The sequence below is a fragment of the Mercenaria mercenaria genome, chromosome 8 (assembly GCF_021730395.1).
Source record: "Mercenaria mercenaria strain notata chromosome 8, MADL_Memer_1, whole genome shotgun sequence".
NCBI classification, from domain to species: Eukaryota; Metazoa; Mollusca; class Bivalvia; order Venerida; family Veneridae; genus Mercenaria; species Mercenaria mercenaria.
Window position 1 is genome coordinate 24,717,404 of NC_069368.1, and position 23,079 is coordinate 24,740,482.

At 33.8% G+C, this 23,079-nt stretch overlaps 1 protein-coding gene across 1 annotated transcript in view; it reads left to right on the forward strand.

Moving 5' to 3' along the window:
• The window catches only part of LOC123565473 (uncharacterized), a 27,022-nt gene continuing 3,943 nt past the window's right edge, over positions 1–23,079 (forward strand). Inside the window, exons 1-10 of the mRNA XM_045359340.2 lie at positions 1–88; positions 7,022–7,165; positions 8,302–8,407; positions 9,365–9,494; positions 10,444–10,683; positions 12,411–12,541; positions 14,571–16,365; positions 17,254–17,457; positions 21,428–21,549; positions 22,050–22,179. Coding sequence (XP_045215275.2) covers positions 33–88; positions 7,022–7,165; positions 8,302–8,407; positions 9,365–9,494; positions 10,444–10,683; positions 12,411–12,541; positions 14,571–16,365; positions 17,254–17,457; positions 21,428–21,549; positions 22,050–22,179 — 3,058 coding nt within the window. The 5' untranslated portion in view covers positions 1–32. The remainder of the gene's footprint in view (positions 89–7,021; positions 7,166–8,301; positions 8,408–9,364; positions 9,495–10,443; positions 10,684–12,410; positions 12,542–14,570; positions 16,366–17,253; positions 17,458–21,427; positions 21,550–22,049; positions 22,180–23,079) is intronic.

Here is a 23,079-nt window from a genome sequence, read left to right on the forward strand (position 1 = left end):
TACAAATTTAGGCATATGGCGCGAAATTCAAGATGGCGGAGACAAACCAAAACTTACTTTTGGAAAATGTGAAAAAGTGCAATATAACGTAATCCTTACCGATTGTTTTCTATTTGATTAATTTCAGTGTAAGCGAATGAAAAGAATAGAAGTACTTACGATATTATTTATCATTTCCATTGGAAAGTCAGTCTTTGATCACGGAACTTGTCTTCTATAAATTTTGCTTTAAACTAAAGTCTGCTTTCCACAGTCTAATTAACTTTCGTTATAGAAAAAAATAAAGGACACCTGTCCTTTACCGGTACGCACATTTAATAAATACTCCCCAATATTTCTAAAGTCAGTAACGGGAGCTACAGTACGTCCAAAATGAAAAGTTCCAATGGACACCCATCACCGTGACAATAGACTAGCGTGTTCAAAGAAATTTGACCACCCAGCTGGGTGATTTCACCCCAAATCCAGCGTGTCCGGACATGGTGCTCGCCGAACACGCTGTTTCGCGGTGAAATCGCGGCCGATTGCGGTGTTCATGATATTGTTTTAAAATCTGCTATTTTTCATTTTATTTTAACCAAAAATTAAAAGATATATTTATGTGTATGTTAACACAAAATATCATCGTAATTTTTCAGTTTCAATGTTCATCTGCAAGGTAATTTTGGAAACTTTTCGTATTTTGCAGGTACAGCACTAAGTCTTGACACGAAGCGTATATGACGAGACAGTGCTTAATAAACAATAAAACTTGTAAATTCAGTTGTTTTATTTAGAGTTCCCTTTTGCAGTTTTGTATGTTTGTTGCAAACTTCTGTTGTTATACTAACAATTACTTTAATACGATTACGTTATTTAAAACCCTAACGATTAATCTTCGTTCACAGTTTGGCATGGAGTTAGATAATTATTTAAGAGGTAAGTTACCAGTTAAAATTATAGTTTTTGAATAACTTGTTAATTTGTAACGAATTTATTTGCTTTTGTAAATATCAAAAAAGAATTTGAAATTTAATTTTAATGCAATGTAGAATATCGGCATTGAAGTTTTCGCTCGGGAAAGAAAACAGTGGTATTCACTTAAAGTAAACAAAGTAATTATCCATTTAAACATTTAGATGCTTGTCTACATGTCTGACACAACAAAGTAATCGAATTATATCACATGACATTTCAAATTTCAGGAAACTATTAATGTGTAACATTCAGCTGTTAAAAATTATGTTTTATCTGCTTTTTTTCAGGGCAAGATTACAGAAAATAGTGCTGAGTAAGAGCCTTGGAAGCAACAACTTACAATTTTATAATATTTTTTTTATTTTATTTTTTGTAAACATAATTGCATTAAATGTCATATATGTTTATAGCCTCATATAAAACAAAAACCTGTGTATCGGTAATGCTTACAGAAATTATTTTGTGTTTATTATATAATTCATATTATGTATTCACTACTGACAAAAATTGACAAAAATTGTTTATTCCCCATTCTGTATTATTTTCGGCAAGATTAAGATACTTTCATATTCGTAATATTTGCATATTCGTAATAACGTATATAATCTTTTTCATAAAATTTTGTCTGTGTAATAGACTAAAGGGAACAGAAACAAAATATGAAATAGAATTATACTGTTTAGTTTTAACAACTGCACGTGTATTTGTCACGTTATGACTGTGATTATTACATGATGATTTATAGAATATGTCTGTCTGTCTGTCTGTATTTTGTGTAAATAATCTTCGATTGTTGGTATCGTTTGTATCTATGTACATGTTATGAATAAGAAATAAAATCAAATGGAAGCATTATATGAGAACGCAACATAGCAAAATATTTTTTTCTTTCTAGTGTAAATCATTCTTGGCTTTATTTGTTTGAATTGTTTGTGCTTCCTAATAAATATTATATTCCGTTAAATTTCGTATAGAAAAAAAGTGAATTAATAAAAGATATAGAAGCCCGATTTTCGTTTTCTGCTTCTTCCCTCCTCTGGTGTTGTGCTGTAATTTTCACTCTTGTTGAAAGTTTCTACCAGTACCCGTAAGTATAGATAACAACTACTTTACGCTTTCATTATTTATTATAAACCATATGGAAATGATACATATTTATTAGTGGCTTTAAAACATCCTGTAGTGAACAGTCCCGCACGACGGCCAAAAATCTAGTCGTATGTGATTATCACTACTCTTGTAGTCCAAGCAAGACTGTCTAGCTGAACGTGCCTCACGTATGACTAGCTTTAGGACCGTGCGGGACCGTATTACTAGCCACAACCGCATCTTGCTCCGAAACTTCACTTCTGTTTTTTTTCTCTTTCTATTTTTTATATACTAGTAGTTGATGTGTACCTGAAATATAAAACAATTGCTTCATAACTTTTTATTTATCCCTTGTTTCATTGTAAATTTTACGATAATAAATCATTGCAAATTGAAAATAAACTAGACTACATGTACAAGTGAAAATGATATTGATTTAAACATCGAACAATTTTCATGACTTGAAGTTAAAATTAACTGTTTGAAACTGCATTTTATAGAAAGAAGTTTTACTCGAAATCTATAAAATTTAAATACTCTTTACTGATGTCGACAATTATCTAATTAGCACTTGTTATACCAACATGAACTTATTAATCGTAAGTAACTTACCAAATAATTTCGCAACATGTGAACATTGTCAAACATGCTAAATGAAAGAAAGACTTAGGCAGTTTAATTGCAACAGAGGTGAGTAAAACATTTATTCAAACATGTAATGTTAGTAGTAATTGTTAGTGGACGTTTTAACATTTTTTACATACAACTATGAACATAAACAAAGGAAACAAAACAGTTTATGATTACACATCTTATAAGCTTAGTGTTCACCTGAAAACAGAAAACAATATTGTTAAAACAAAATATAGGAGCAAAAATTATCTTTCTACAATCAAAAACGGGATTAATTGAGACGATCTGAACATGGAGAATCACCGCAATTGTACACCGCGACGCACCGTGTCGGCCGATCGCTAGGCAGCCGATAACGGACTCGGTGTCCGTTTCGATGTGCTAGCGTGTTCGGGACACCGCAAAAGGACACAGTCAATCGTTTTTTGTCACCGAGGTTGCGCAAAAAATTGACTTTTCATCTTGGACGTACTGTCCTGCCCTCACTCCCGTTTTTTCAGTCAGTGTTAATCAAATTAATGAATAAATTATTGTTACAATTCATTTAAATGATTGTAACGAGCACACCATACCTTTTAAAATCCTAGCAAGAAGTGCGTACCGGTAAAGTGCATTCTAGCCCTGGTTGTAATAGTGAAACATTGATAATTGTTTAATTCGGCGTACTTTCAAAGATTTCAGTTGTAAACTATTAAGTCTTCAACGACACTTAGCAATTATAAAAATAGCAAAGGAATCACTAGCTGTGGCTTTTATTTATCATGTGGTTATAGATTTGAAAGGTTATTGAAATAAACCACTTCAGTAAAGGCAGCGTTTTTTTCACCAAAATATTCGGGGAAATTCGGCCCCATTCCCCCCTCAAAATAGTATGGTTTTTCCCCTTTCCGATGCCTAAAATTCCCCTCCGTTAATAAAAAAATGCCAATTAAATCATAATTCACTAGTTTATTAGCTCATCTGATTTTTGGAAAAAAAAATTATGAGTTATTGTCATCACTTGAGCGGTTGTCGGCGTCTGCGTCGGCGTTGCCTGGTTAAGTTTTATGTTTAGGTCAGCTTTTCTCCTAAACTATCAAAGCTATTGCTTTGAAACTTGGAATACTTGTTCACCATCATAAGCTGACCCTGTATAGCAAGAAACATAACTCCATCTTGCTTTTTGCAAGATTTATGGCCCCTTTTGTACTTAGAAAATATCAGATTTCTTGGTTAAGTTTTATGTTTAGGTCAACTTTTCTCCTAAAGTATCAAAGCTATTGCTTTGAAACTTGGAATACTTGTTCACCATCATAAGCAGACCCTGTACATCAAGAAACATAAAGTTCTCCATCTTGCTTTTTGCAAGAATTATTGCCCCTTTTGGACTTAGAAAATCAGTTTTCTTGGTTAAGTTTTATGTTTAGGTCAGCTTTTATCCTAAACTATCAAAGCTATTGCTTTAAACCTTGCAACACTTGTTCACCATCATAAGCTGACCCTGTGCAGCAAGAAACATAACTCCATCCTGCTTTTTGCAAGATTTATGGCCCCTTTTGGACTTAGAAAATATCAGATATTTTGGTTAAGTTTTATGTTTAGGTCAACTTTTTCTCTTAAACTATCAAAGCTATTGCTTTGAAACTTGCAACACTTGTTCACCATCATAAGCTGACCCTGTACAGCAAGCAACATAACTCCATCCTGCTTTTTGCAATAATTATTGCCCCTTTTGGACTTAGAAAATCATTTTCTTGGTTGAGTATTATGTTTAAGGCAACTTTTCTCATAAACTATCAAAGCTATTGCTTTAAAACTTGCAACAGTTTTTCACCATCATAAGTGGACACTGTACATCAAGAAACATAACTCAATCCTGCTTTTTGCAAGAAAGATGGCCCTTTTTAGACTTAGAAAATCATGGGTAGGACAATATTTCTATTATACAAAAAAAATCAGAGAGCGTCAGCACCCGCAAGGCGGTGCTCTTGTTTTATTTATTTTCATATAGAAAACAGTTCACCATGGTATCTCGCGTTTTGTTTACATCGACACTGATTGGAGTAACTTCCCTTGTTAAATCAGAATCATCGAAGCGCTTTATTATTCTGCACAACAACGCTTTTGAATGTTAGTCTGTAAATGATTTGCATCCTATTTGTTTGGCCGGGTAGTGTTGAGTTTTCCATCTTCTAGTCAGTCAGGGTTTGATTTTATGCTTTGGGAAGGGACTAGTCCAACGCATACATTGTTTTTCACAGTTTGTTTTTATTGTGACAAGTCAAATGTAACAGTGACTGCAAATGTCAGAATTTGACAGAAATATAAAAAAAACAGCCACTCACCGATTTGTTTGAGAAGGGACCTAATGTCTGTTGTAAATTTTGGTAGTCTAATGGATGTCTTATCCTCCACATTTGAAAAATTTATTTGGTTATCTGGTATTGATATATGCTACATTGTGTTATATGTCATGTCACATGCTGTTATGGGCCCTGAATTTATCAGTAACCTTGAAACTATAGTTTATTTCAACAAAAATGAAAATTCCCCTTGACTTAGTTTTACATCGTATTTTTCCCCCTCCAAACTGTATTGTGTTTCAAATGTTTAAGGTTTTAGTCTTGTTTAAAAAAGTGGAAATAGAAATAAATGAATTTAACTTTGGAAATTTAAGCTTTGAAATGGGGAAAAAAAAGCACACTATTTGCATTTGGGATTGGGGTCCAATTTTGGCCCCAATTTAATAGGCTAGAAAAAAAACCACTGATTCAGACCTGACATTTTATAATGACCAAATTGATTACATGTCATTTCTGAAATCAGTTGATGATATATCAGTTGAATGACTTCAGTACAATGTATTGTAATACAAAACTGCCATGGAAATAAGCACCTGTGGTCTTTTCATTATTCTTACTGAAGAGCTGTAAGATTAGCTTGCGAGGCTATTCCTATGGGACCGTACCAATGGTTTTACGGCTTGCACATATTACTGTGTAGATGCCGTAAATGTTTATCATGTAGAGAACATAAATCACTAGAAAATTTGTAATTTTGGAAATTATTTGACATTTTTTACATAAATCAATGAGGAATTCATAATTTTAACGTGTCCAAAACATTGCAGAATGATACTAATTTCACTTGGGTAATATTTGTAGCATCATCTTTGGTATATGGATTGGAAAATCTTAATTTGATTTCTTAAATAGTGTGATATTCATTTCAAAAGTCACTATATGTTTATTGTAAAAATACTTTGTTATACCCAAGTGGAAACTGACAGGTACTCAAAAATGCAGCTCTGTGATTGGTCAGTTAGAATCCGTAAAGTACGGAGATGTCATAATAAAGTTACGAATTGAATCCACTTTTGATATATTTGAATTTATCTCATATTTGCAACAAAACCAGTATTTAAACCCAAATCAGCATCAGTGACAATTTCATTGAAAATTTCCTCCACTGTCTGGTCTTTGAAGTGTTTGATGCAAGTGGAGATATTGCACACAAGAAAAATAACTCAGTATTTCCAGTAATTGTATCAAATTAATTGGACTAGTGCCTGTGCCTTTCCATTTTCAAAATTTGTACATCATTGATGCAAGAAAACAATCCTAGCTCAACATTTTCTCAAATTATTGAAAGTCTAAACATTTTTTTTTTTTAAATTCAGGGCTTCATATTGGGAAATTTCACAATTTTTGGAATTGGGAGGAAGCCTCTGCTATAAAAAGTAAAAAAGCTCTGAGATGAAACTAAAGACAATTACACAAAATCAACATCTTCGGCGGTCTTTGCTATCATATCTTTAATATTATTAAGGCAGTAATTGTTTGCGAAGAATGTGTCATTGTGAAAAACACCATTAATAATGAATTATCTGACACAGATATCTGCAACATGTATTGAAATTGGGACTGCATACATCTCAAATCTTTATGACTTCTTTTGCCTCATAAACTATTTGGACTGTTCTGTATTTGATACTGACATATTTTGTACAAGTGTTACTGGTTTTATAGCTATTTCTAGCTAATTTGTTATTCTTGGACATGATAAATAGATTTGAATAAATCATTGGGAATTCAAGATTTTTGTCACTTGTCAGAATCTAAATATCTCAAGGTTTCATGCTAGTAACAAATTAACTTTGTAAGACCTTTTGCTGTGTGGGCTCGAAACTCAGCAACAACAGTTAATTTTCTTTTCATTTTTGCATAAAAAATTTAGATTCCTCTAGATCTAGATTTTCTCTATAAAGTTTTGCAGACAAACAGTATTAAGGCTAGTTAGTTGTCAGAAGACAGGAATTAAAGACAAAGTTCTATACATACATTGGGTGTTTTTCTATTTTTAGGCAAGCCAGGCTATTGCTAGATAGAGGAGCTGACCCAAACTATATAAATGAAGAGGAAGGGGTATCTCCTATGCATTTAGCTGCAGGATTAGGTGTAGAGCCACTTTGTCTGCTTCTGCAATACAATGGTGATCCAAATATAAGGTGAGCCATTTATATTTTGCAGTTAAGGTTTGAGCATGTCAGTGGTTGGTATTTAAGGTAAATATAGTCTGCAAGACAGAGAACAAATATGTATGGATTTCCTACATCTGTGTCAGATGCAGAGGTATGGATTTCCTACATCTGAGTCAGATGCAGAGGTGTGGATTTCCTACATCTTAGTCGGATGCAGAGGTATGGATTTTCTACATCTGAGTCAGATGCAGAGGTATGGATTTCCTATATCTGAGTCAGATGCAGAGGTATGGATTTCCTACATCTTAGTCAGATGCAGAGGTAAGGATTTCCTACATCTGAGTCAGATACAGATGAATGGATTTCCTACATCTGAGTCAGATACAGATTAATGGATTTCCTACATCTGAGTCAGATACAGATGAATGGATTTCCTACATCTGAGTCAGATGCAGAGAAGGAAGAACCCAAAATTGCCAGAGAGAATATTCAGGAGTTTGTGCTACACATCAGCTGTTGAAGACCTGTGGAGTTCACCAGGTAAAGTTACAAAGCGCAATAATTTTTTCAGGGGAGTGAATCATGAAAATAATTATTGTTATTAGAGAAAATGGATTTCATTATCTTCTTTGTCTAACCATAAGTTTATTTATATGAAGCAGTTTTCTGGCCATTTTTGATGCTGAAAAATCTTGACAGAATTGAAAGTGGTAAGGTGTTTAATTTAAATTATTTAAGAAAGAGGGATGCATTTTAGCATTTATGACATCATTCAAGCACAACTGAAAATTTTAATACTTTTGCAAATATTCTTTTTTTTTTTTCTTTCTTTTTTTAAAGAGAATATTTTCCATAGTTTCAGAAACTTTCTTGAGGTTAAGATGTATGCATGTAGCCTAGTAATTTGTTTCATTCTAGTCTGAAAGATGTAGCAAATAATTAATCAGAATTAAAAGGAAATACAGGTCAAATAAATATCTAAAAATAGTTTGTTGTATGTTGCTATGGAAATGAAATTATTGTCATTTTGATCAGATATTGAAAATGTTCTTATTTTCTAGCTAAATTTGAACTTTATTTTTCAGTTTTAGATGTTTTAAGAAGGGAAGGTAGATAAAAAGCAGGTTTTAATAATGTTGCCTTTTACTTAATCTTTTATATAGATTAGGAGATGGTACAACTCCAGTTCATGTTGCAGCAATATGGGGGTTTGCTGACTGTATGCATATCTTACTGGCAAATGGTGGGGATCCTTACCTCAAAGATCAGGTTTACATTATCTATTTTTCACAATAATTCCAATTCTTCAGTTTAACATTTCTAAGCTGTCACCTAAAAAAGGAGCTTTTTTGTTAGATAATATTTCATTGGTTTACATAGAGTAGGTCATTAATTTATTTTAGGTGTACCGGTACTGTAGTCTAGACTGCATAATCTTTGCTATGTGTAGACTGCGATAATCTTTGCTATGTTTTAATTTTTGCTAATATTCGTGACTAGTGCTGCTCACCAATATTCATGACCAGTGCCACGCTTCAGTATTTATGACTAGTACAGCTCACCAATATTCCTGACTAGTGTCACTTGCCAGTATTCATGAGCAGTGCCATGCTTCAATATTTGCGACTAGTGCAGCTCACAAATATTCGGGTCTAGTGCCACTTGTCAGTATTTATGTCCAATGTCATTCTTCAATATTTGTGACTAGTGCAGCTCGCCAATATTCATGACTAGTGTCACTTGTCAGTGTTCATGATCAGTGCCAGGCTTCAATATTTGTGACTAGTGCAGCTCGCCGATATTGATGACTAGTGCCACTTGTCAATATTCATGACCAATACCATGCTTCAGTATTTGTGACTAGTGCAGCTCACCAATATTCATGGCTAATGCAGCTTGTCAATATTCGTGACTAGTGCGGCTCGACACTATTCATGACTAATACGTCCTAGTAACTGAAAATGATGTTACACTCTATGCAAACTGCATAAACAGACAGACACACAAATTGACAGATAAACCTCCAGTTGAAATAAGAAGTTGATTACACAAATCAAATCAGCTTTTCATTTATTGCTGTAGAAAGTACATTTGCATTCAATGTTTGAATTGCTTAAAACTTGGATAATGCAAGCATTATGGTTATCCCATTGAGTACTAGTATTACATGCTTGCTATATTTCTTAAAAATTTTCTGTCCTCAAAATTGAGAATGTCTTTTTCCAGGATGGATTGAGTGCAGAGGACCTGGCTATTGAATACCAGCATGATGATGTACTGCAAGTACTACAGCAGTTTATGTTTGTGCTCAGCTCAGCAGAGGAACAAACTATGACTCCAATGTTTACTTATAAACGTAAGTGACTGTTATAATTATTATCAGTTATACACCAGAAGGGACATATGTTATACCCCCAGTGTCCGTCCATCTGTAACCCTTGAAGGATTTCAAAGACACTTGACACAAATGTTTACCACATCAGGATGACATGCAGAGCTCATGTTTTGGATGGCTCGCTTCCAGGTCAAGGTCACTCTTAGGGGTCAAAGGTCATATAAGTGTGTTTCATTTCCGCTCTGTTACTCTTGACGCGATTGAAGGATTTTAAAGAAACTTGGCACAAATGTTCACCACATCCAGACAACATGCAGAGCACATGTTCTGGATGGCACACTTCAAGGTCAAGGCCACACCGGGATCAATAGTCATATGAGTGTGTTTCATGTCTGCACTGTATTTCTTGAACTGTCTGAAGGATTGTAAAGAAACTCGGCACAAATATTCACCATAATGAGGCAATGTGCAGAGCACATGTTCTAGATGTCTTGCTTTAAGGTCATTGTCACACTTAGGGGTCAAAGGTCATCGCTCTGTAACTCTCAAAAGCTTGGAAGGATTTTGAAGAAACTTTCCAAAAATGTTCCACACATCAAGACGATGTGCAGAGTGCATGTTCTGGATGACTAGCTACAAAGTCAGGCTCACATTTAGGGGTCAGATGTCATACTTTCAGGTGTATATTGCTCCACATTGCAGTGCTCTTGTTTTCATTATGGGAGTCTGAGAGTAAGTTTTGTGGATTATATAGAAATGTTAATGCATGAAATTAAATCCAAGTGAACTACATGTAATTCTTCATGAAATGGACAAAGCTTTTCCACTTAAGCCATAAATGCTTTTGCTAATAAAATTTAATAATGCTAATTTATTGAAAATTTGTCATCAAGATTCTTCAAGAAAAATTTATCACAATAATTTATTCGAAAACATTTCATATCATGCTCAGTTATGTAAATTATTACAGGATTGAGTTTTGAAAGTGGATCGTCAGGATCACCTGGAGACTGTGATGAGAATTGTTCTGAAGGTTGGAATGAACATGATAGTGAGGATTCTATGTATAATACTCAGCGTCTGGAGGACTACTTACACCAGTTTGCTCGACGTCGAAGATCCAGCATGTTCTTGAGAAACGTACAGAAGCAAGTTGATCGATATTTTGGCAACGGACAGAAAACCCACCTCGTGGATGTAACCTCTCCAGGTAACATATTCTAGATAGAAAATATTCATGCCAGTTTTATTTTGTTGGTTTGCAAACAGGACAGCTCGCAGATACAAAACATTTGCATATACAGTGTAACTTGTATCAAGAGCTCCTAATGGAAGGGCAAAAGTGGTCTTGTAACACTAGGGTCTGTTAATACAAGGTTATTTGTTCTTTAATACCAGCAAAAGGAAGTGAAAAAGTGATCTCTTATTAGTTGTAGTCTTTTGAGCAATATTGACTGCCTGTGAGCAGGGCAGCCCCAAGATACAAAACATTCACAAAAATTTAATTGAATGATCTGCTTATATTTGCAGATTCTTAACAAAATGATTTTAGGCGTTTTAAGGAGGTAAAGTAAAAGTTTGTTTGTTCCTTTGCTTTCATGTCCAGTCTGTAACTCTGTCATTCTCTTAAACTACTGCAGATTACACACAATGATGGAGGAGGTTTAGAGGAAGTCTAATGTACAATCTATCCATCTTTTCTTTTTTAATTATCTCTAATTATTGAATGTTCATCCTGTTTTCATGTTGGGTCCTCAAATTTGTTGTTTGTGGATGGATTTTGAGAAAAAACTTTGCACCAGTGATCAGCATGACATGACAATGTGTCATGTGCAAGAACTTAAAATCAATCCTTCTTACTTGTTTAATAATCTCCCTTCATGGAATGAAGGATCCTGTCAGATCTTTCTTTTTGTCATTCACGGGTGGATTTCAAAAAGTCTTGGCACCAATGATCAACATGATATGATGATGTTTCATGTGCAGGAACTATTTTAGTTATCTCCCTGAATATGGAATGTTTTTGTACAGGGTATAACTCTAAAACTACTGTAGGAAATGTATGCAAATTGCACACAGTGATAGTGGACATGTAGAGGAAGTGCAATGTAAATTGACAGTAATGTGCCCATCTTGCTTTATGAATTATCGCCCTTTATTGAATGTCGATCTCGATGTCTGAACTGTAACTTGGTGTTCATCGATAGATTTGACCAAATATTTACTAGGGTGGGTTGGAGGGGCATGTACTTTTCAAAAGGTAGTCTCTTGTTATTGGCAGAATTTCAGAAAAAAAACTTTTTTTTGCATGAAGTTATGCATATGAATTTTAACTCTATGAGGAGCTGACAATTTTGTCAAGATATTGTGTAATGAGAGTTTCATTTGAAAAAAGACAAAACCAAAAAAAAAATGAAAATTTATAAAAAATAATAAATGATAAAATACATAAATCAGATTATAACAACCTTTGTTATATTGCTTCTTAGTTTCATTTATAAATAATTATAAATAGTTCAGCATGGTTATTTTTGTTCTGTTTGGGAATGTACCAAACTGTTATGGACTAAAAAAACAACCCAGATATTCCTATTTGTTATAGTATATCATATACTCCCTAATTAATGCCTTCCCACTAATAAATATGCCCACCCCCACTGATTTTCCAAAATAATTTTCTTAAGTTAATTTAGGTGGTAAGTGTATACAAGCTCTGTGGTAATGTTAAATTGTTAAAATCTGTTCATGATAAGTTGGATTTATAGTTATATCTTTAAAAAAGTATAAAAATATATATATTTAGGGCCTATAAGAACCCTCTTTTGCAAAACATAACATCTCCCAGGGTGTTTATACGGGAAAAAATGGTATACAGTTGCATGCTTATACCATTTGATGATTTTATGTTCTGAAGTAATGAATGCTTTTTTTTTTCAGACCATCCTTATATAGAGCCAAGATCAATGTCACCTGAAGAACAGTTTGTAGGAAGTCCTGATGATTCTCTACACTCACGCCTGAGTCCTTCTGATACATCTGGTGACAGTTTTGTGACCTGTGATGGGGAGGTATGTTTAAAGAACTAAGATAACTTAAGGATGTACGAGCGTTTTTTTTTTCCAGGATATCTGCCATTTTGAAAAATATTTCTTTGAATATTGCTTTCTAACAAAAGTTTTGCCAAGCATTAATGCTAAATAATTAAAATATGGCTAATAATGTACCATTTAACCAAATATATTATGCTTTTTGCGAAAAAAATATTTTCACCCTTATTTTTGGCTGGCATTTGCCTAAAATTGACATAATATTTACAATGGGGTAGGGGTAGGTAATTTCAAATATCTAATAAAGTAGATCAGGTTTGGTTTTGATATTTTTCTGACTGATACATATAATGTTAAGCTATAAATAAAATAAAAGTTTTCAAGATAGCACTTTATATTATCTAGAAAATATAAATTAAAACAAAAAGAACTAAAAATATCAAAATTCACCACTTTTTAACAGTTTTTTCTTAATAAATCTCTTAGATGCACGGTGACCCCAACTTTTTTTCTTTCCATTTTGAAGCATTTTTGTGTGTCATAAATGCTGCAAAATATTTTGAAAATCTTAACGTCAGCATTTTTTTGGTAGATCTAAATACGTTTTTTCCATTGAAAATAAAGTAGGTGGGGTAATTATGTCAACATATAAAAATTAAAGAGATTTGTTTGTGACATTAATGCTTATATAATACTGACATCACCATATATTCATATTAACCTGTAAGACCTGAAATCCCTATAAGATTAAGTAGGATATTACATGTTTTATAAGGTACCAACATTTTTTCAATTTTACAAAATTTCAGAAATGCGTTAACAGTGGGTGAAGAAAATACCCTATAAAATCAAAACGAGTTCGGTGACCTATGTTTTTTCTGCTCTTGTTAGTCTTAGAAACTAATGTTCTTCAAGCTCACAGGGTATGAAAAAATTCTTAACGTTAGAAAAAATTCGCTCGTACATCCTTAAGTTATATTTATGTAGAAAAGTTTTACCTATTATATAAATAATAAGTGGTATTTTGCGAATGAAAAATATTGGTAGAATAAGTCACACATATGTTAATGCCTACTAGTAAAATGAAATTTAGGGTGTATTTAAATGTACTTATAATCCCTTTTTTTTAATGTGAAACTCCTCCAAAAAACTGTTTTAACTTGAAGAATAGTACAAGATACAGAACACACTCCCAATTCCTGTAGCAGTTCTTTAGTTTGGTAGTTGTAAAGCATGAATATGCGGGACAAGTGTCCAGATGCATGTAATTATAGTTCAAGGGGCAGTGGTTCAAACTCACAACAGCTGGCCTCATAGTGTTACCACTGTACCACTGTGTACGCTTTTTGTACAAAAATCTGAGCATTGACATGTTAGTTTAACACACTGTCACAGACAAAGCTGGTTGAAACATGACAATATTTATTACATGACTTCATATATAAAATGCATGTCTGAAGTTTGTGCTATATGGCTGGTCTATATTCAACTCGCACTTACTGGGCTAATAAGTAAAAATGTAAAAATAAAACTCAGTGTGGCGATGTGTCAAAGTATAACAGACTTGACATTGTTCTCCGTTGAACAAATTTCTAAAAAATGTTGACTAAATTCAAAATCTTTGACTCATTTACGTTATCTTGTCGAGTGTTGTTATCCCTTGTGATAAGTTTGTTTTCAGCAAATGTGATGTAATATTACATGAACTTAGTACAGGGTAGTGTTTTGGATACATTCTTTCTGTGCCGGCCCGCTTAGCTCAGTAGGTAGAGCGTCAGTCTACGGATCGCAGGGTCGTGAGTTTGATCCTCGGGTGGGGCGTATGTTCTCCGTGACTAATTGATAAACGACATTGTGTCTGAAATCATTAGTCCTCCACCTCTGATTCATGTGGGGAAGTTGGCAGTTACTTGCGGAGAACAGGTTTGTACTGGTACAGAATCCAGGAACACTAGTTAGGTTAACTGCCCGCCGTTTTATGACTGAAATACTGTTGAAAAAACGGCGTTAAACCCAAAACAAACAAACAAACATTCTTTCTGTGTTTCAGAGCTTCGACTCAGTACAGAAAAAGGAAGACAGTACATATTTATCAAGTCCAGATGTTTCACCACTCTCCACCCATCAGATTAACACTGTTATCAAAAACCCCAAATATCACAACCATGAAGACAAAGAAAAATTGCCATGTAGAAGTAGAAACTTGTTCCAAGAAGTTGAAAACTCCAAATGTCACAGCCATGAGGACATAGAGAAGTCACCACATGGACATAGAAACATGTTTCTAGAAGTTAATAGTCAAAATTTCAGCAATCAGACCTCGGATAAAAGTTATAAACTCAATACTAATAACAGTGAGAAAAAGAGAAGTGGAGAATATCGGAGAACTAAATATTCCCACAGGAAACTGCCATTGCCGCAACAGTCTCAAGACCTATATTTTACTAATGAGAAGTGTGATTTCTGCGGAGGTATTGCTGAGAAACATATTGTAGATGGAACAGTTTGTGCTACTTGTGAAAAACTTGGATTAGAGCTAGATGAATTGGTTGGAGCATCACTTGATTATAATAATTCAGCTGGGTTAAAACAAGATGTTCTTGATTCTGTTGAAAAATTGACTGAAACAGTGAGGCAAAAATTGGATTCTCTGCCAGATCTTCTTGAAACTTTGCCAGAAACTGCACAGTGTAAAGGAGGAAAGAAGAACTGGTTATTAGCTGAGAGAAGTGCTGTTTTTGAAAGGGACAAAAAATTACATGTGAATGAACATTTACAAGAAGGTGATGAAGAAATTGAACAAAATGCGAGTAAACATAAAAGTGGAAACGGTCAGGATAAATCAATTAAAAGAGACTTTGAAAGGGATTTAAAATCAGAGGAAGTGACAGATTTGACAAGACAGTTTAAAAATACTCACTTAGACTTTGGAATGCCAAGACATTCTAGAACTTCAAATAAGAACCGTAAGTCTACAGCACTAGAAAACAGTAACCTCTGTGGAATTGATGACTCAATTGTTTCTCATATAAGTAGTACAGTGAATGAATTAGATAAAGCTCAGCTATTTAATGACTCTGTATTGACTATGGATGAAACTTTTCTTGATAGGGTAGAATCAGTGCCTGAAAATAGTGTTGCTTCACAGTTTGGTCATGTAAGCAGTTTTAGTGTCCAGAGAGATTATGAAAAGAAAACTGAAAGAGATATTGATAATGAGGTTGAAATTGAAACTGGTGAAAATAAGGAAAATATTGGTCAAGAGTATAATGACTTGTGGAAACAGGTACAAGAATGTAAACATGAAAAACTAGCTCGTAGGAATAGGAAAGATATTCTTGATACTGGTTTTTGTGGTCGACAGTCTATGAGTAGTATGTTTAGTGATGCATCAACAGTGGATTATGTCTATACTGATAAGGAAAATGGTATAACTTTAGTAGAACGCCATTTGCCGTCACTCTGTGGAAGTCAAGGCAGTCGTCGCTCTGTTGACAGTCAATTCAGTGTAAATACAAACTTGGCAGTTAATTCAGATAGTGGTATAAGCCGAAACAGATCAAATCGATGCAGCCTTTCATCAGAGGACACAGTGTTATATAACTGGAGAGAAAATGCGATGCTTAAGTCAAATGATAGTGGGAATGGTAGCTCTGAGACAGCAACTTCCACTCCGCTGTCCCAAGACTTGCTCAAACTAGATAACCAGACACTCCGTTCAAAACTTTGTGGCCATGGAGATGACCCAGGACCTGTTACCAACACAACAAGGCAGGCGTACTTGACCAGGTTGAATCAGCTTGAAAATGACAAAAATAACATAAAGCTGACACATAAGGCTCCAGGTAACCAGTTATATTTTGTTTTATATCTAGAGTATGGTGAATTTTTCTTTAAGAAGTCGTGCTTGTTAATTTACCATTACTTATAGGTCCCTTTCTTCATTGTTTTAAGTAAATAGGAAGAAATAGAAATGATCTGACTTGTTTAAATTTTTTTTTAAAAATTCCTTGAAAAATAAAGTATTATAGGAGTGATCGTGTTTGTAAACAAATCCATTGTATTTTCTATTTTTAGAACTGATAAGACAAAGACCGGGTGGGCCGACGCCGAGCGTCCATGTTTTTTGTAAACAGTGATGTTTTTCTAACGGCTTAAACTTTCTTAAAACACAAATAATATCAATAATTTTTTGATCAATGGAAAGTGTATAAAACAAGCAATTTATTGATTACTTTTGATTATAAATTCGAAATTAAATGGATTAATTATGAACGCTTAACTTACAGTGTTTTTTCAAAATGTTTGGAGGATCGCTACGCCGCTATTAAAATCTTATGTCATTTAAAACGGATATTCATTTTAAAAAGATATTTAAATGGGAAAATATGAAAATCCTAAGCATTCCAAAACTTTTTTAATTTTTAAAATCCATAAATGAGCGAAAAAGTTATTAAAAATTAAAAATTCAGATCCCATACACAAACGGTGTAAAAACATTTGTTTTACCCACCACCAGATAAACAGGTATTTATGCGTGACGTAATGGCGATCTCTCCTATATCACCTGTTGTTAGTGTACATGTGTATCTAAGGAAAAACATAGTTGCATCATACTTGTGTTTTAGTTGTTAATATTGAATGGAACTGTAGTGTTAACTGTGTTATAAATTATATCTATTTTTTTGGCAGTCTGACTGTCTTAATCAAAAATGATGGTATCTTCATTGTAGAATACCCAGCAGAATTGCGAATAGCCCTGAATGGTAATTTAGACATGTCGGAGATGCCGAATCTAGAAACCAAGATGGTTGCAGCATTCCAGAATCCTGACAGACTGCGACGCTGGAGGGAGGGAACTCTTAAATCCTCCTTCAATTATATTCTTCTAGATCCAAGAATTACAAAGAACCTACCTAACAGGGCTGTTAATATGAGTATGTGATATCCCAAATTTCATTGATTACATTTCATTTCAAAAATGATTTTACATGAACTGTTGCTTTTATCCACATTTTGGGGATATGCCAGTTTCTAAATAAAAAAGTGAAACAGAAGTTACATAACATAAAAAAGTAATGTTGGCTTCATACTTAAGATAAATACATAGAAATTAAATAGTTAACAAAATGTTAAAACAAGCGTAAACAAAGCCGTTATATTGAATCCAAGATACAAGTACATTGTATTTCCTAAGATGGTATACAATGTGAATGTACTCTGAGGTATTACTTTGTTATGTTATATAACTTCTGTTTCACTTGTTTATCTACATTTTAACTTGCAAACGACAACACACATTACTTCTCTGATAACATATGTACTACTAGCTGATGCATACTGCTTTGATTCCAGTATAGATCTATACATTTAGATCTACTCTTGTTGCCAAAAACTGCGAAACCACTTTTTGTGAAATTTTGAACTGAAACCATGATAATTGGATAGGAAATGTTCTAAGAAATTGAGTGCTCACACTGAATGTTTCGTTCAAAAATAATAATGTTATCACAATTTTTAAAAAAATTACTTTGTCGCTGTATATACAAGTGAAGTTATTCCAAATGTCTCCTTTTAAGGAATCGGAAGAGTTGTCCCATCCAATATGAAAAAGATATGGAATTTTGGGACTGGAGTCCAATATGAAAAAATAGTTTGTGGACTGTATATTTCGAATGTTACTATATATACTTAAGAAAATGTGACATACAGTACAATACTGGTTTCTGTTGTATTGTCACATTGATAGAAAGGAAAGGAATATATGTACTCACCAACTCTAAAGATTTTTTTGTTTGACCATAACCATGAAGTTTCATGCCAACAGTATTGAGTGATATAATAGTACTTTGAAATCACCATTATTTGTTGGGGACTAATTTTTATGGATTTTGTATTTGGGTCAATCTGTGAAATTAAATCCAAATTAGGTAGTAAAATTCCCTTTTATTCTATGTTAAAATGTTGAAGTCCACAAAATTTTATCCCAACTTATTAGTCATTTTGGCCCAATCCACTGAAATGAGTTCACAGTTTGTGGATATGTCTTGAAATGTTTTTAATTAGGCCATCCTTAAAAAATTGTTTGTTTGCAGTAACGCGACCCAGAATTTTTAGTGTGAGTCGGTAGGTAGGGATTTTTTTTTTTTTTCATTTTTTTTTTTTTTTTTTGGTATGCTAATTGTACAACACCTGTATTTCCTTTTTAACCCTCTGGTTTATACACCTTCTGGGTACTAACACTTCTCTGTAGAATGCTAACTTTATTGTAACATATCTGCAAGGGTGGTAGCTTTCACATAGTATGAATACTAATATTACTAGTAAGGCCATCCTTAAAAAATTGTTTGTTTGCAGTAACGCGACCCAGAATTTTTAGTGTGAGTCGGTAGGTAGGGATTTTTTTTTTTTTTTCATTTTTTTTTTTTTTTTTTGGTATGCTAATTGTACAACACCTGTATTTCCTTTTTAACCCTCTGGTTTATACACCTTCTGGGTACTAACACTTCTCTGTAGAATGCTAACTTTATTGTAACATATCTGCAAGGGTGGTAGCTTTCACATAGTATGAATACTAATATTACTAGTAATATCACCTTTTTAATAACAATAAAAACAACAGATTATAAGCCTGACACCAGTCAGAAACAGAGCTTATTATCGCCATATGAACTTAAAAATTTAAGATTATCAATATATTTAACAAAAATAATTGGCCAGACCTTTTGAATGTCCTTGCACTGGCTAGGGTAATAAAAAAAAAAACATTACATTCCTTAGGATTCAGCATTGAAGTACTTAGCAAAATCTTTGATATTTTAATACCCTGTAGACCGAGTCTGATCACTAGCACCTCACTCCTTCAAAGCCTATGTATCATGTAATTTTAAGACAATACTTAATTGTTTTACATTGTTTACTCAGGGCTTAAGCTATGTTAATATTTTAGGGAGAAGTCATTTCTTCCTCAGCTAAGATTATGGAGAAGTGGAGTGATTTTAGGGAAACGCGGAAAGATTTTTAATAGCGCCATGACAGGCAAGTTTAAAATGGAACTAAATATACTTAGCAATGTAAACCTAATTTCTTATCCTTGTGAATCTAATGTGATTAAACTGCAAATTAAAGTTTATTTCACTCTTGCAATGATTGCCTTAACCAAGAAAAGCCTAATCTGAATATGAATACAATTAAAAAAAGCTAGGTTAATTCCATATCAGCAAAAATAAATCAAGCTTCCAGTGCTAGTGCACTCAAAGTCAAAACACAAAAACCCATAAAAGCATTTCACAGTCACTTCTTGAATTAAATACATGTCAATAGCAGTGACATCACTGTGACATCACACATAATACAGGTCTTCTTTGATCTGCAAGTGTCTTCTTTGATCTGCTACTGTCGGCACACATAAAAAGAAACAGTTGTCAAACAGATTAAACCCAGTTTCTGATGGCAGGTGTCAAAAATTTGCATGAATTTCAGTTACATTATTTAAGTCACAGAAAGTTTCAGTAATAATAATTATGTTTCTAAAGTCTGTGTTTTGAAAAATAGGAAAAAGTGGACCCATGGAAATTTAATTTCACGCAAATAGGAAAATCTAGAAATGTAAACATTATGGATTTCTTTCGCTGGTTTTAGTCATTGCATTGAAAGGATAAATAAATTTTCAGGTAAGAAAATTTTGTTTGTCTAATATTTTTGACGTTTATTGTGCTCTTTCCAAGTGACTTGTGCAGTGTCACTGCAGTTTTATCCTCGGGGCAGATTAAAAAGATTATGCAACGACAAAAGATCGAAACTAAAATTATTATTTGTTTGCAAAATTGTTTGAGAAATTATGACAGGATGATATCCAAGAATTTATCTTTCCCAGATGTTTTACGTACGAGAAAAATCATTATTTTACAAATCTAAAACTCGGTTAAATACGTCTGCAGTATTGCACAGATAACACGTACCACGATTTGTCCATGTGGAATTTTCTAAACAACTTTTTGCATAATTTTGTAGTATATCAGGAAATCGGCAGGGCGTTCGGTAGACCCGAGATTCTGGGTTTTCACTCTACCTTATCGAGAAAAACTCGTATTTGACCCGCACAAAAAAAATTCCCGTGCGTGCCGAGGAAATTTTCTTTTATGCGTCTCGAGTTCGAAAGAACTGCCCCTTGTCAATCAAAATCCCGGTGAATTCGAATATTGTTCGCCGCCATAAGCGGAAGTATGGCAGTAGGCGGAGCTTGGTATATTAATCAGCTTCTGGCAGATGTCAATCATGCCACGCGCCGACTGACACGTGGGCTTCTCGCGGTTTGTATTTGATACAATAATGTCCGTCATTGCCAAAGGTATTTATTGATCAATGTGTTAAAGTTAATTGATAAACAATGCATAGAAGAGCAGCCTATTATCGTATTTGTGTCACTTGTTAATTAGCGGTATACAGAAAGCGTAACATTCACACATTTTGTTTCTTATCGGTCATATCGATCATTCATGTAATTGAACCTCAACGAACACTGTCTAGGAAAACTTATACAAATACAAATAGTTACCCAAAAGAAATAACGAAAAAGGAAAGAACAAAAACATGGCACCAAAAAAAAAAAAATTACGAGTTTTAGGTTAAAAAATTGTTTGAGTCGCGGCGATTTTCGTGAGTCGGTCGCGTTACCGCAAACAAACAATTTTTTAAGGATGGCCTTATCAAAATATATCACTGTGAAATTGTTTAAATTTGCCATCATGTATGAAGGAGTGAGTAAAGAAGCATATAAATAAAGAAGCAATTAGAACAGAGCTGACTATTTCTGTTTCATTACTTGAACTTTTTCTTGGTGGTCATGCTAATAATATAGAAAGCTGGGTAAGCCAAAAAGTGTTTTCTTTCTATTTCTTTGAACAGGTGACCAGGATGTGTTTCAAACATTTATATCGGCTACCTTCTATATTGGCAAAGGAAAGAGAGCACGGCCATATTGTCATCTGTATGAGGCCATCAAACAACAGAAGAAAAATGGCAGCAAGGTTAGTAGAGGAGGACTTCTGTTGATACATTTTATGCTGCGTATAAATTTTAGAATCACTTTCTTCTCACCTCTGTGGATTTGAGCTTAGTTTAGGTTGTCATGATAGGAAGCCATTGAGCTGGCTTGTGGAAGGTCATTGGTCCTGCTTGGGCACCCGTCCATGTCTGAGATAATGCTTGTAGGGTACATGGTGTCTTCCTGCACTTTCAAACCTTGGAAAGGCTTCATGATGATCTAAAATTGTGTAACTCATAACCCAACAAACATAAAAGATAAGATAGAAAAACAAATAAAGTCTTTTCAGTTGAAGGTTACAACATTTTTTTTACAAAATTTATAACAGTGACTGCATGTTATAGTGTGATATCAAATATTCAGCTACATTCTTCCATGTGCTTGGTGTAAAATTTTCAGTCTGCAAGTTACAATAATGCTTTGTTTAAAATATTGAGTTACAGGCTACATGCTTGGGATGAAAAGTTAGTTGTTTCATTTCAGATGAGTAAGAAAGTGGAGAAGATACTGGAAATATGGAGCTGTGGTATGGGTGTAGTGTCTCTACACTGTTTCCAAAGTGTAATACCAGTGGAGGCATACACTAGAGAAGCCTGCATGATTGATGCCATAGGTAAGTGATGTAAATGGTTTTTAATTTAAATCTTAACTAGGATTTGCTTAATGAAATTAAAACTGGAATACAGTTATCACTGATCTTCACATTTGTATGTCAGTTTTAGCTGAAGAAACTTCCTTTCATGCTTTTTGTTTCAGCATCTGTATAAATACCATGATCAATAACTAATTGGCTGGTATTTCATATCTTCTAAAACAAGGTGTATTTATATGAAGAAAGACCTAATTTATTTGTTTCAAAAGAATTACCACTAAATATAATATTTGTATGTTTTTGAACTTGTTAGAGTTACTAACCGTTTCTGTTTAACCAGCTACTTAACGTATAAAAAATGCATATAATCTGTGTGGTTGGAATATCCCTTATTCATATTTTCCAGAACATCTGGTATAATGTACAAGGCAGCTTAATGCATGAAAATGAAAAAATATTATTTAAAAGAGAAAATCTCACAAAAAAACGTCTTTTCAAAAATTCTTTTGAATTTCAGTCTGCAAAGTCTTGATCCTGTAATATTTTGTATGTTAGGTATTTTAATGAAACTTGGTATGGCAGTACAGAACCATCAGAAATTGTGCCCATCTAATTTTCCGCTTGATGTCCGTCGTGCATCAACAATTTCTAAAAAAATCTTCTTCTTGAAAAACACAGGGCAGAATTACACCAAACTTCACAGGAATGATCCTTGGGTGGCCCCCTTCAAAATTGTTAAAGAATTGAATTCCATGCAGAACTCTAGTTGCCATGGCAACCAAAAGGAAAAGCTTTAAAAATCTTCTTGTCCAAAACCACTGGGCCTAGGGCTTTGATATCTGGTGTGTAGCATCATCTAGTAGTCCTCTACCAAAATTGTTTAAATTATCCTCCTAGGGTCAAATATGGCCCCACCCCGGG